General features: G+C 46.1%; 1 protein-coding gene across 2 annotated transcripts in view; it reads right to left on the reverse strand.

The window, feature by feature from the left end:
* Positions 1–2,794: 2,794 nt before the first annotated feature.
* LOC142564048 (acetylcholinesterase-like) overlaps positions 2,795–14,600 on the reverse strand; it is a 51,736-nt gene continuing 39,930 nt past the window's right edge. For both annotated transcript variants that reach the window (XM_075674865.1, XM_075674866.1), the window contains exons 3-4: positions 13,241–14,463; positions 2,795–3,190 (exon numbers count right to left, since the gene is read on the reverse strand). In XM_075674865.1, coding sequence (XP_075530980.1) covers positions 3,049–3,190; positions 13,241–14,463 — 1,365 coding nt within the window. In that variant the 3' untranslated portion in view covers positions 2,795–3,048. The remainder of the gene's footprint in view (positions 3,191–13,240; positions 14,464–14,600) is intronic.

Consider the following 14,600-nt stretch of genomic DNA (forward strand, 5'->3'; position numbering starts at 1 on the left):
CGTGCCGAACGGGCGTTCAAGTCACTTCTTTTTCAGCGCTGGCGCGTGACAACTAGCGGCATTATGCTAAGACATTTTCTTTGTAGTGCAATTCACTTTTGATTTTCTACAGATGATCGTTGTTCCTAGTTAGAAAAACGCAGAAATAGAAGAGTTCAACATCATGATAAGAATGCCAATCAAAGTCGCCTTGGGACTCGTCCCCCCGCTCACCGCGTGGCCTCCACTACGCGTATCCTTAGAATGGGCGTCCATAACACAAAGCGCAGAACAACAGCCAACTGGAACGACTCAAGCTCGCGTCCAAAGAGAGGTCAGTACCCCGACACCTGGACTGCTGCGGCACGTACGTCGCAGACACCGACAGGAAAGAGGGAGTCCCACTGCACGTTCTAGAGTCCATTTGTATCGCACGTGTCCCGCAGAACATGCATCCCATATACCACAAGAGTAGAAGACAGGCTAGAGCCGGAGCAATCAAACGAAGCTTGACCGCTACACACACCCACTCAAGTACGCTCTCAGTGTCGTAATCTCCTGAGGCTACGAGTTAGCATCGGCAACCATTAAAGAACGCAACCCGGAAACGGCTGAAGAAGCAGCAATCGCTCTCACCACCACTTCGTGCACAGGCGTAGCGGTTATATTCACAGACTTTCAGGCCACCTCTATAAACTTCTCGAGGGGCTGCATCTCAGCGATACAATCACGATGCTAAGACGACAAAGCACTGCACTCTCTTACACCTGCATAACCCGGGCACGAGAGGCCAGAGGTGAACGAGGCGGCCCACGCCACGGCCTGCGAGCACGTCAGCCCGGCTCCACTCGGCCCATGCGCTCTCCGACCCGCGGCAGAAGAGGCGGACGTCGCAGCCGCCAACTATTCGGCCATATCAGAACATTACATTCCCGAGCGTCGAGCACCCTCCACCGCACCCTAAACTCGGCAGAAAAGAAATCGCAATCCTCAGTCGCCTACAATGTAACACGTACACTCACGAAACGATTATGCACCGCCATTCCATGGCTACCTCTCCCCACGCTGCAACGTTCTGACACCCTGGCACACTTGCTCCTGGAATACCCTTGGCAGGAAGGCAGTGAAATGCAACCGGAAAAGGATCCGAAACCAGCACAACAATCAAACGAAGACAACCTATTCGAAACGTGGGAGGTCAAGCACGCTTTCAGGGACATGAAAGACCAGCGACAACAAGTCGTCAGGGCCAAGAGGGCAGTTGAAGTCAAATGGTTCCTGGACTAAATCGGCTTCCCACCTCAGGGTGACACTGGGCTTCGCTCGGGACACTGTTTGGAACAGTAAACGTTTCTTTCTCGCTCTCTCATTATTCGAAATCGGCGTTCTCTCTAGTGCGATTGCTGTGCAGTTATGAATTTCCTCTACCGACCGATCCTATTTGAGGTTAAGGCAAATTTAATTTTATTTTTAATTTAATTTCTTCCCTTCTCCCTGGTTGCTCGGCAAAGCCGTCTAATGACGCAGCTATATTTCCGTTCATATATAGCGGTGCATCTTCGTAATTCCTCATACGTCAGCGATGATCTCGCATGTAGGCCGGAACTATTGCGTTTTTTTCACTTTCTGTTGTCTTCCGAAAGCTTGCTGATCTGCTTGCTATCTGTTCGTGTATAAAATTTAGCCTGGTACGTTTTTCTAGTACTTTTTCCATCTGCTCTGAATCCAAAGTGTTATGTGATGCGTTTATGAACACAACCTACCTTTCTCGTTTCTTCCTCAGCGATTACAGAAGTGTTGAGCTTACTGCACTATTCTTTGACACCACCGTTTCATGAATAGACGAATGCCATCCGTGTTATTTAGTCCCAGGGTATTTTATGTGCACACTTACTTTTCCTGATTATGGCTACCAAATTAAGCTGTTTTTTAGGACATTTCGGCTTAAGTGCCACCTACCACCACTGGTTCAAAGTGATCCCCGTACACGATCTCACCACCTTTTTGCCCATGGGCGAGTAGCGTGTTTAGAACATCTGATTTTATTGCAACGTGCTCTACATTATTACACTTGTGCATTGACACTCCTCCTATTTCCCCACATGTCCAGTCCTAGAGGCGCCTTCTTCGAATACCTTTGTTCGCACGGAATATTTCACAGTTCTGAAGCGTCACCTACACCAAACTTGGCAAATGTTAGAGACGAAATCTAGAGAGGTCAAATACCATTTAATGAAACAATTACAGACCGAAGGTACCCGACAATCTGCTAACCAGGAGGCTAACAGTGTGCCAAAGCAGTGCAGACTTATTTAACAACTCGAAGCGGATGGAGGAAAATTATTTCCTTCCATGAAAATTCACCCACCTTGCGCATGTCCGACGAATTGATTTGATATATTTGTTAGCCCAGTGCTTCGAGTTGTCGTTTGATTCGGCCTCGCTCTGCGCTCTGCGATCTGCGCCAAAATTGACGACACACAAGAAGAAATGCAGACAGGACAAGGCGCCTTGTCCTGTCTGTATTTCTTCTTGTGTGTCGTCAATTTTGGCGCTTATTCTATTGAAAGTTATGCACCAACTAACCCCACAACGTGTTTTACTGTAGATCAGAGGTTAATGTTACCAGCCCGTAAGCACGTTCATCGAGAGTTTGATTGCCGGACAAGGGCATGTTTTCGTTCGGTTGCGAAGGTTTCTTCAAGACAAAATCATGTGGATTTCATTTGTGCCACGTGGTGCTTGACAATCGCACTTCTGAAATTTCTAGTTTTCTTCCGCAACAGTACTCCATTGCGTCCGACTGCAAATTCAACTAAGTGTGTGATCCAAAAAAAAACTCAAGGGAATAAAAATGCATATTTAACTCTTGCAATACTTGTAAGGAGACTGTGTGCGCTGTCGCTGCCTTTAGCTCAGAAAGTGAACACTTCTAATGGGGCACAATGTATTTATGAACAAACGAACTTTACTTCTTTAAGAGGGTAAAAAGACTAGCAAATTTGCCAACTTATGCACTATCCTTATAGAATGTAGGTTTCATCAATGAAAAACGAATTTTATTTCGTTTTAGAACAGTGGCCTCCATCGCTCGCACTGACTAGCCCGGAAATCCTGCGTCTGGTTGAAGGTACCGTGGTCCATCACCACCATGATGGGAGAACTCTGCGTGTACAGTGGCCATTGCTGGTTGTTCGGCAATTCGGGAACCCTGGGAGAAGAGAGATATTGCCTTTGTCACGGCAACTTATTTACGTAGGAGAAAATGAGAACAAAAATGACAAAGCCTGTAATGTGAGCAGTCCACGGCATCGCTATATTTTCTGCTACAGTGAACCTCCGTATGGCTGGGATCACGGGGTCCTTCGCGTCCATCGGCAGAAAACTTTCACCATCAATGGCTCATACCCCCGTAAGCACTCACCCCCATAAACAAGCAAAAAAATGCAATGGTCCATACTCCCGTAGGCAGAGGCTACAATCACTCATCAAAGTGCAGCGAACAGTGCATATATTCTTTGGTACCACGCACACAACCTAGTGTTCGGCATTGGTTTGAACAAAGAATACGCTCAAAACAAGCATCCGAACCACATAATTGATTACAAGCCGCGCGTGATAGTAATGCTAAGCACGTAGCGCTCCCCGTATACGTTTCCAGGTAAAGATTACTGCTGCGCAAGCTGTTGCGACGACGCTAGCTTGCGGTGTGGGGTGTGACGTCCCTAGCCTTTCGCATATAAAATAAGTGGCCTAGCTACTGATTTCAATGTTGTTGCGGCACGGCCGTGGGTGGAGGCCTGCTTTCGAAATTATAATTACTCTCATTCCTACCCTTACATGAAATATCAATATTAGCCATACACTAAAGCTACGAAGCATTGCATATCACCCTCCACAGTGGCACTGGCGCGCGTTTTCAACAGCTTTGCTGGACATTGACTTTCGCAGGGCCGGGATGGCGAGTTCTTTATAAGTTTTATTTATTCACAAATACTGCAGTACTTCCTTGACCCAAGAAAGAGGGGCAACCAAATAATTAAAACATCCCAAGCAACAGCAAATGGGAATGAGTAAACCTTGGAGCAGAAATGAACAAAATACGATCGTACACAATACATACCGTGCTACACTTAAAGATGCCAATTAAGAGACACAATAATACTACAAAAATAATGCACCATAAATAAGTTCAATCAGTACGACAAATTACGATCACATGGTGCCAGGGCGTAGTATACACAACTACAAAATAATGTTATCGAGCAGGTCAGCAAAATTATAGGAATCAAGATTACTTTCAGGGACTTCGAATCATTCACTGCTGTATAAATGCTATAGTTTGAACAAAATGAGTGCCAATGAATATGTGTGGTGGGGTTTAGGCACTCTGGGGTTGTAGACACTCTGTAAGTTCAGTGAGATTTTACTAGAAAACAAAATTGTTGTAAAAACGATAGGCAACTGATTTTTCTACAGTTTGCTAACTAATGTTGGAATGTCATTTTTTTATTAAGGTATGTTGGCAAATCATGTATTCTGTACTTGCCGAAAATAAACCTAACCGTTTTTCTGCGTACTTCCTCTAGCAGGGCATAGTTTTTTTTAACTCTTTCGTTACTGCAACAAAATGGTCGTTTTTATAGTTGTCGGAAACAAATTATTTACTACTACAAATAGTATTCTAGCACACATTGAGGCTTAGCGTATTGTGCATAATGAAATGCTGTTTCCAAAAACATGCGTTGCAAATAAAAAAATTCATCACGTAAAACATAAAAATGAAGAATGCGCCTCTTTTGTCGCAAGTCGACGGAAACAACAGTAAAGAAACATTACATCTACAAAAACAATAATATCAAAGGAAATTCAGAAAATCACTTTGAAAGATAAATAACTAGGAATAGTGCATGAAAAAATAAATGCTCTGAACACCTCCGTTCCTCGGATAAAAATAGGAAACTAAGGCTTCTTCACTTATGCCATGAGGAGAAGCAGTTCCTGAATTTTTTGAAGCACAGGTGCATTCCGCACTTTTCCCACAATAAGCCTGGTTTTTTTCTTCAGCTTATTGGTCCTCAGAAGACGTTTTGCAGTTCCACCTTTTCCGCATCTCCTGAGATTGGTCCTATGAGAAGTGCAAGGACTTCACCATTTCGTCTGGAGTCATACACCTCCTCCAGGACCGATCGCTCTCAGCGTGACTGGGCAACTACAATAGAGAATAAATTATGTGGTTTTTCGTGCCCAAACTACTTTGTGATTATGAGGCACGCCGTAGTGGCAGACTTCGGAAATAAGGGCCACCTGGGGTTCTTTAACCGCACCTAAATATATGTACACAACTGTTTTCGCATTCCCCTCCCATCGAAATGCAATATCAAATGAGCAGATAGCTGTACGAAGTAAGTATAGTAGATTTATCCGCCGCATAAGCTTGTAAACATTCGCTTACTAACTAAATTACCAAGGATAGGATGTGTAAACGTGGCTCAATGTGGACGTAGAAAGAAACAGACACACGGAGACAGCGCTTTCTTTGTGCGTCTGCTTCTTTCTACGTCCTTATTCAGTCGCGCTTAGACATTCTATCATGGATTCGAACCGAATAGGCGGCCAACGTGCTTTAATTAAATGAACGAGCACGGTGTCACGCGCGCACAGGTAAACATGAACACACCTCGCTCGATGAGCGCGAAAACTCGCGGTCCGAATTCTGGAGAGAGCAATCGCGGCAGCAGCAAGCAAATTGACCTTCCTGCATCTCTCGCTTTAACGCGAACGAACCGTCGAAAGCACAGCGCATACGAAGCTACCTGCACTACGCGCACTCTGAATACATCGCAAATCGCTTTGAAGATGAGGCCCACGCGGGCGCGCACTTTGCCCACGTCGCAGATCTCTTTCAAGACACACGAGCTCCGGCAACGCGTCCCTATAGAGTCCGCCAAAGGCACCTACTGCCGCGTCGGCGATTCGCATTGCCAACGCAGTAGTAGACGTTTTTTTATTGCTGCATTCAAGAGCACTAGCACCGCGTAAGAACATTCGGGGAGCCAGTCTCTGAGAACTGGCCTTATTGTACGAACCCGTTAATATTCGCGCATGTTTCACAATGTTTCAACCATAGAGAGCCATTCAGGCTCTGGCATTTGAAAGTGATACACAGCTATATATAATTCTGCTGTTACTTTCCTTGAAACATAACCGCGTTGGATAAGCGTCTATGTCAGTGTTCCGAACTGCCATCCTAGATCGCTAAATGCTATGGAGGCTCGAGAGCATAATGAGGTCCAATGAAATGCCATCCTCATTTTCAAGTAGCAGAAATATTATGCCGAACGCGTCCACAGGTAGGTCTTTCTTAAAGGTGCGTTGTGAGGTGTCCAAGAAGAAAAATGCTTCCCAACAATCAAGAAATACGTGCTCGATGATTTCTGGCTTCCGGCAAAATCGTTCGTGCTTGCCTGCGCTCTGTACGGAGCGCCGGACGAGGAGGACATCGAGTCACCCTAGCAGCTGCCGGAGAAGAACGCTCCTCCTCCTTCACCTGACCCACCTGCCTCGCATGCGACAGGAGAGCGCACGCATCCGGGCCGTGTTCTTCGCTCGCTCAGGCAAGTTTGAACCGCGTTCGCCGGCTCACCCTCACATGGTTTCACAGACACGGAACCTCACGACGACGCCAACGGCGACGCCGACGGCAGAAATGCGCTTGGAGTCTCCATATAATTGCTATCTCATTAAAACTATGAGCCCAAGCACTCCGTGCAGATGGTTAACCAGCAAATCTGAAACGTTCGGCCTCGGTATTTATCACTGGGTAAATCCCGACGGTTTCATACAGTAATTCTCAATTATGGGTTACGTTGTTGCGTCCATAATAACGAATTAATTATTTAATTAATTATTTAAGTAGTGTCACGTGTTCGTTCGCGTGGTAGCTCCGAGGGCTGCCAACGAGCCAGCTGTGGAAGACGACGATGCTGGAGCGAATGCTGATGACAGTTTTTTTTTCTACACGTGGACACGATGCTGGCGAAAGTAGCCTTTAATAACTTGGCTGCGAAAATACTGATAGAAAATTTCCTCCTTGTTCAGTTCAATGTACTCGCAACTTTCACCGGCTATAGGGGACGCAACAACTTATCCAAAATGGCTGTCGATCTGATGATCAGCTGTATGGAGACATCGCTGCCTGTGCAGTTGTGGTCGCTGGTTGCCGCCGCTTGCCAACTATAGTCATTTTTCATGGCATTGCACTTGCCGTTCAGGAAGCGGCTCACGCTTGAGTGCATAATGTCACACTTATAAGCCGCGAGAGGGTGACGAATGCGCTGCCTCCATAGTCAGTATATCAGTAAACATCAATTACACATTGAGCCACCGGGATATAATCTATAACGCAGATGGCCACCTTCTGCAGGTTTCGCAGACTAGCCAGTCGCGATCGACGAATTTGATTTCAATCGGGCTTGATCGCTATCGTAAGTGCCCGTACGACGCCGATCAGACGGTGCACTTGCGATTGAGACCTATCGGGTATGGAATTCCTCGATCGCGAGTGGTGGTCCTCAGCAGCGACCTAAAGAGTCTGAATTATACGAACGAAGAATACGAGCATTCTTCTTTCTCAGACACCCTGGTTACACGCATGTGTATGTGAGACTGTCGAACGGGTGATCTGGTGAGGTTAATTCGGGGCTTTTACATCCCAAAACAGGGTTTCCGATGCCCTGTGTCGCCGCCTGTTGCTTTTTTCGCCGCTTGTCCAAAAGAAAGCCATGACGGCTTGCGACGCTCTCACGACGCTCTCACGGTTTGAGCGTTGTGGCACAGAGCACATGCGATTCCTCTTGTACTTAGTTGCCATTTTTGAAACGCCAAAGTTCCACGGCGAAGTTTTAAAAAAATTCGTCGTAATTCGCTTTCCACACGCCCAAGTCACGAAAGAATGACGATGAAGCACAGCTCGCGCGTTTTCGCCATGCATGCAATCTCTCTATCATTGGATGACTGCTTTTTTTCGGTTGCCGTGGGGCAGCTCCGCCGTACCTGAAAGTTGCGAATAGCAATGGACCTAGTGATCACACCATGAAGCACTAGTATACACCTAGCGTGAAAAGATGTTTAATAACATCGCGTTAAAAGACTACGAATTAAGAAGCCGCACCATGTGGAACGCGGCTTCAGAGCTGAGTCATGAAATTTTAGTCGTCAGTGACACAGGTGGTGGCGGCCACACAGCATTGACATGTGCCTTCTGACATTTCACGGTAATGATGTCGTGGTCTTAGAGCTTCGATATTATTTTGCGAGAGTGAGATGTCACAGCCAGAGATAACAGGGGAATAAAAGTGTATTTTACCGCAGGAGCGAACGGTATGTCCCGGTCGGGAGCAACATGGCAAACCTCAGGGCATCAACTAAATCTTCTTTCTTTCTGCACCGCACAAAACGCTAGCACAAGCAGCAGCTGACATACCCATTGCAAAATTGGGACAGAGGTTCTTTTGGTTATTTCTTCCACCAAAATCGGCTCGAACATGAAGGATTCTCAATTTTCCCGCTAAGTGCACTGTTCATATATTCACTTACCCAATTCCAACCGCGTGGAATAGGCGCTGGGATGAGATAAAAACCTGCCCAAGACGCTTGAATGCTACGCTGCAGGTTGAAGGTTAACTAAAGCTTTCAGAAGCATGCGCAAATTTCAACTACATCATTAGAGGAAAGCAGACTCTGGGTTAGAACTTGAAGGCAGCTCGGCAAGTGCACGCAGAGAATGTAGAAAATTACCGTGCATATAATCATGCGTTTTATTACGATATCAATTATATAGGCACATTAGGCGCAGTTCTGCTGTCGCCGTCAGTGTGAGGTTACTTATAATCTCTAAGGGCGATAAAATCGTCCCCTAGCGCCGTATGCTGTATGTGAAAGTGAAAGCGTCCGAGGGTGAGCTGGAAATCGTCACTTAATCTCTCACAGGCAACGGAAGGAAGCGGGCAGGAAGCACGCCACTTTCCGTCGCGCGCCACGCTTCGGAGGGTGGGGTAAGGAAGGGGGCGGGCGTTCTACTGCGGGCAGCCCGGGTCGCTGTATCTTAGGAGCAATCAACGACTAGTACAAAGTCCGCGCTGCGTGGTGTTTTCCCGACTTAGCTCACGTTGATGCGAGTGTATGCACTAAGGTCATTTTTCTCACTCCTGCTGCCCTGTTTCCCCACTTCAGCGTTTTGACAGCCAGTTTCCGCGGTCATCGAGTGACATGTGTTCATGTTTGCTTCTGCGGGCGTGACACGATGCTTGTTAATTTAGTGAGCGTACCTATGCTAGCAAGTTCATGTGGCAGATAGAACTAATATCCTTGTTTGGTATAGCTAGCGGTCCACTAATTTGCTATTGCAATCAATTCTTCGCCTTCTGGGCTAAACGACAAGCTTTTTTTTCCCTATATGGTGCTCACAGGCACGGCTATGTACGCTGCTTATCTATTCGACAGAATAATTACTTAGAAGGAACCTCTTCCAGTGGACCAAGAAAGCGGTTGCTGCAACCGAGTCACATGATTTCGTCATCATTACGATTGTGACAGACGACATCTCCGCGAACAACACTATTTTCCAGAACAAGGGCAATGGCTCCTCGCGCACGTCGTGCTGCGTGTCCCCGACCTGGTCATCCTCGTAAGCTGTGATCCTTGTCAAATAATCTAGAGCTTTCGAAGTCATTTTCTCAAATTGCAACTCATAAACTGATTTTGAGCATTGCTGGATAACTTGTGCAAATATTTGAAACACGAGACTGTGAAATCAGGTCGAAGCTTAGCGTGATAACACTTCTATTCTTCAAACTCATAAATAATTGAAGATTTATTGTTGTAGGTTCATGGGGGCGGAACTGGAGCAGCAGCATAACTCAACTTCAGAGCGCGCCTTGTATGTTAATCCAGAAGCATGCGCTAGCAGTCACTAAAGGAAAAGGATTCATGAACGTTTTCACGTCTGTGACACTTCCTATGAAGCCGATACATGGCGCCCATGTCTGATGAGGATGAACAACGTTTTCGGTGACTCGAGAATGAGTTCGCTGTTCATATACTGCAGGGGGTGCAGACAAGCTCAGTCGCCTGAAGGAATGGCACTCGGGGTGAAACTTCTCCTGAAATAATGGCACTTGGGAATGAAACTTTACAAACGTTGCTTAATACAACACAATTTACTGAGGAAGCCCCAGTCATCGTGCTGTAGAAAATGTTGCTTGTTTGCTGAAGAGAAATGTTTGCCAGAGTTAGGCTCATATGCTGAGGGAACGAATTGACCGCTGTCCTTGATCAAATTGTGCAATCTAAGCCACAAAGCGTGACTGTAGCCAAGCTGTCCGACATTAGTGCAGAACAACTAGCTATTATCCTGCCTGGAAAAGTTATTGACGACATGAGGGCAAGTCAAACAAACTCCTCGCAGTCGGTGACCTAATGTGGCTTGTCATATGTAGGCAGCTGCATTGGAAAGTTATTAGTTAATTTTTGTAGTGGATCTTGCGCCAACGTGCAAGAATAATGATCTCCGTACACTCTCAATCTAGGCTGAAAAGGAGTGGCTTGTTTTGTTAAAGGGCCAGAGTTCCTTCTTTAGAACAAGCTATTTGGTTTCTATGAAAGTGTCCCAGACCACCATCCAATCACGATTATGCTGGAACTTTTAAGCTGCATATTAAGCCGAAGTTTGACCGTGTGCTAATATTAAGGTTGAATTTAATAATGCCAACCACGAAAAGGGGTGGTCAAGGAGCATTGATTGTCAATGAAGTCCTCATATTGCATATGGTACGACACAAGCCCTCAACCACAAGAAGCACAAGCCTTCCGCCTACTTGCACAAGCGAGGGAATCATTATCTGGGCTTGTGACACTCAGAGGACATTAAAGAGGGAGATGGAGGGACATCGTGTACGTAAGATCGCGCCACACTATGTTTGTCCGGAATGTTGCTGCAATATCCGCGGCCCATGGAATGGTAAATGTTTATTATATTACAATACGCCTTATACTACCGATTACAGAAGTACTACAGTGTAGCCGCAGTCTTTGCGTGATTATATTCCAAGTGTTGCATTATCCCTTGACCCCAAAGTAGAAAGCAAATAAATTTGAAAAAGAATCCTGTAAAATAGGTCCTAGAGCTGAGCGGTAATGATGAATATATTTTTCTGAGGCAACTGAGGGCTCTTTTATGGGTATGCGCGATGCCTAATTAAACATATGTGCTTACTACACTGTGGTAGTGAAGCTTAGTATTTGAAGACCTCAATAGCGCAATGCGTTGAAATAACGTAATTTTAAAGAAGTCCCTGAGCAATTTTCAGAGTCATGGAAGGATACGTAAGATGTTGTAATGGAGTTTGTGAGCAGAACTTTTGAAATTGCAAACGAATAAATTGAGCATGCCCATAGAATGCGGAAGCAAATACCAGATTACCCTCGACCGATCATTGTGAAGTTCATACACTTCAAAGATAGAAGTAACACACTGAAAACGTTATCTGAACTGAAAGAACTAAAATCGCCATGAGTGTAGATTGAAGAGGACTCTTCACCCGGGATGCAACTTATAAGGCAGAAGCTAAGACACCCGTATTGAGCGAAAGCCTGGCTACAAAGTCAAGCTTGTATTTCACAAGCTTGTCCTTGACAACACAACTTACGCCTTCGACCATACCACAAGCAGGGTAACCGCCCTACCGAAGCACCATGCGCCCTCTGAAATCTAGAGACGAAAAAACGAAAGCCGTGACGCTTCACTATCAATTCTTGTGTCAGACTTCCGTTGTCTGTATCATACGCGAAATCAGCTTTGTTCAAATTGGATCTTCTTCAGCAGACAGAGTTTAGGCGCATAAATCTGGATATCACCCAATATTCCAAACGGCAAGTTGTCATTACCTTGTCAATTTACACTATTCTGCAAATATAGGGTGACGTCGCGAAATGGCGGTGTGCTAATTGCAGTAAAAACAGTGTGGAAGCTTATTTTCTTCATATTCATTCATGCCTCGAAATTTTGTGGGTAACCCTATGGTTCTCCTCACGTGTCACCTGTGTAATTCCTGCCTGCTATCGCCCACCTGATTCCTCTGATGAATTTTCAGAGCGCCTGAATTTTTATCCAGAACAAGTACCCAACTTTGCACATATTTTCAGCTGGCTATTACAATTATCCAGCTATTTAATGGAAATTATGCAGGCCAATAGGTAGCTCAAAGAAGCGTGAATGTCAAGATTCTCGTGGCGTACTGTCCTCATTTGAATTACGCCAAGTATTTTCTGCTTCAACACGTGCAAATTCACTTTTAAACCTTGTAATAACTACACAGCCAAACCGTATCGCAGTAACTGTCCTGGGTGACATGAGTGATAACACTATCTTGCCTTACGAATTCATATCCTAGCCGGAAAAAACATGCATGTCATACAGGCATGTAGTCATGCACTCCCACGCGTGAGATCGATAGATGGGAGTACATACATACGTACGTACGTACGTACATACATACATACATACATACATACATACATACATACATACATACATACATACATACATACATACATAATGTGTTCCTAGGCAAAGGAAACACTAAGACGAGAATCGAGATACTGGAGGTCTTTTATATTAGAAAGGTTGCACATAGCTGTGTAAACGTGCCATCTCGCCATTTATCAGAAACAGAAATGCCATTTTTGCATGGTAGTCTGTAACTATATAATGTATACGTATCTGGGGGTGTACTCCTGCATATTCTGAGCAGTAAATATAAAAGCTGGTGAGCTTCAGATAAAACGTTACTTTTTCGTGAGCGCTTGGTCTGAGTTATTCGTATATCTATGTACGTTTCTTTTACTCGAGCTGTTGAAACTTATAACGTTTACAAAATTACGGGAATAAAAATGCCTTATTGTATCGTCTAAAAAGGAGATCGTAGGTTTCATTCCCAATTGTGTCAGCCGCAGTCCGAAGGTGTTCGGAGTGCAAGAACATTTGTGTGTTTACATCTAGGTGCATCTTGCAGAGCCCAAAGTAGTCAAAATAATGTGGAGTGCATCCTCCATGACGGTGTTCATGATTACCTCGTTCCTATGCCTTTTCGGGAAATGAAAAGAAATACCTTATAGTTAAGTTGAATATATGCCTTCGGACGTGCTCGAACTAAACATACATTGGTTCTTTGTGAATCGGAGGTGAGAAAATGCGACAAACCCATTTTCAGAGAAGGTAGCCACCATCCGCATGAAGGCCTCACTCATGCGGCCGTCCGGCGACGCTGGCTCCGCGGCGTACCTCATACCGAAAACGAATGATATATCACAGGAATGGGGTTGCCCCACCCAGCGAGGCAGCGGGGCTGTCGCCGACTTGTGGGCGAAGACGTAGGCGAACACTTTTGCTCCCCGTTCGCTGTGCTTTTCTGCCATGAACCGTAACGGACAGTTGAACACCCTGTCCGACGAGAAGTCGACGTACTGCCTCCTCAGAGCGTTGATGTCACCTTGCGGCGCGTCGTCTACGTACATGCGTAGCACGTCTGGTGTGTCTTGTTTCCACAAAGGTGACAAAGAGGCTTCAAGAGACTCAGCGATTACATTTGGAGACACTGAAACAAGATCTTCGACCAGGAGGTCATGCACCGGCGGGAACAGGAGCAAGGCAGCCGCTTCATCGGAAGTGACTCCCGCCATGACATCGACAGCTGTGAAAAAACCCCGCTTCATTGCCTCTATTGGATTCCTGGGGAGGAAGGCGTCGTGATAGGTTGGAAAGAAAGCCATAAGCTTGGGGGCCACGACCTGTGCAGCCGCGGCAACGAGCTCCTCTTTGGACTTGTTGCGGAGGCAATTAATGATGTTCTGTGGACTGGAAGACAAGTCGATCGTACCCCCCTCGGAGCAGCCGACGATGCCAGCCACCTTGTCACCCTTGACCATGCTCTCATGTACGGTATCCCACGTGTCGATGCTGTACATAGTGCCACTCATCAAGAGTGCTCTCTTGAAGAGACGCTCGCTCATCGGTGACATGATGTGTGCGTGTACGCACATTGACCCCGCACTCTCTCCGAACAACGTGACTTGTTGTGGGTCACCTCCGAAAAATTCGATGTTCCGCTGCACCCACTTCAGCGCCATGACTTGGTCTAGAAGACCGACGTTCCCCGGCGCATCTGGGGTGTTCGCGTTCAGGAAGCCCAGGATGCTTAGGCGGTAATTCATGGACACGACAAGGATCTCCGCAAACGCAGTCAACACGGCTCCGCTGTAGTTCGGCTCATTGGCGCTGCCGAACGTGAAGCCCCCTCCGTGGATCCAAATCAAGACCGGTCGACTCGAGCCGGCGTTTCTGGCGAGCTCGGGGACCCATACGTTGAGATGAAGGCAGTCCTCCGTAATGTTGAGGTGTTCCATGTCGAAGGTGGGAAAGGGTACCTGCACATCAAAAACGTAGGCACCAGCGGTGTGTAATGTGTGCGTAACATCGTGTAATGCTTGCAGTGAGTTTTGATATTTATCTCACACTGACGCTGGAATAAACTTAAGGGCACCAGTACAAATTTCATCAGTCA

This window comes from Dermacentor variabilis, chromosome 11, assembly GCF_050947875.1.
Source record: "Dermacentor variabilis isolate Ectoservices chromosome 11, ASM5094787v1, whole genome shotgun sequence".
Classification (NCBI taxonomy): Eukaryota; Metazoa; Arthropoda; class Arachnida; order Ixodida; family Ixodidae; genus Dermacentor; species Dermacentor variabilis.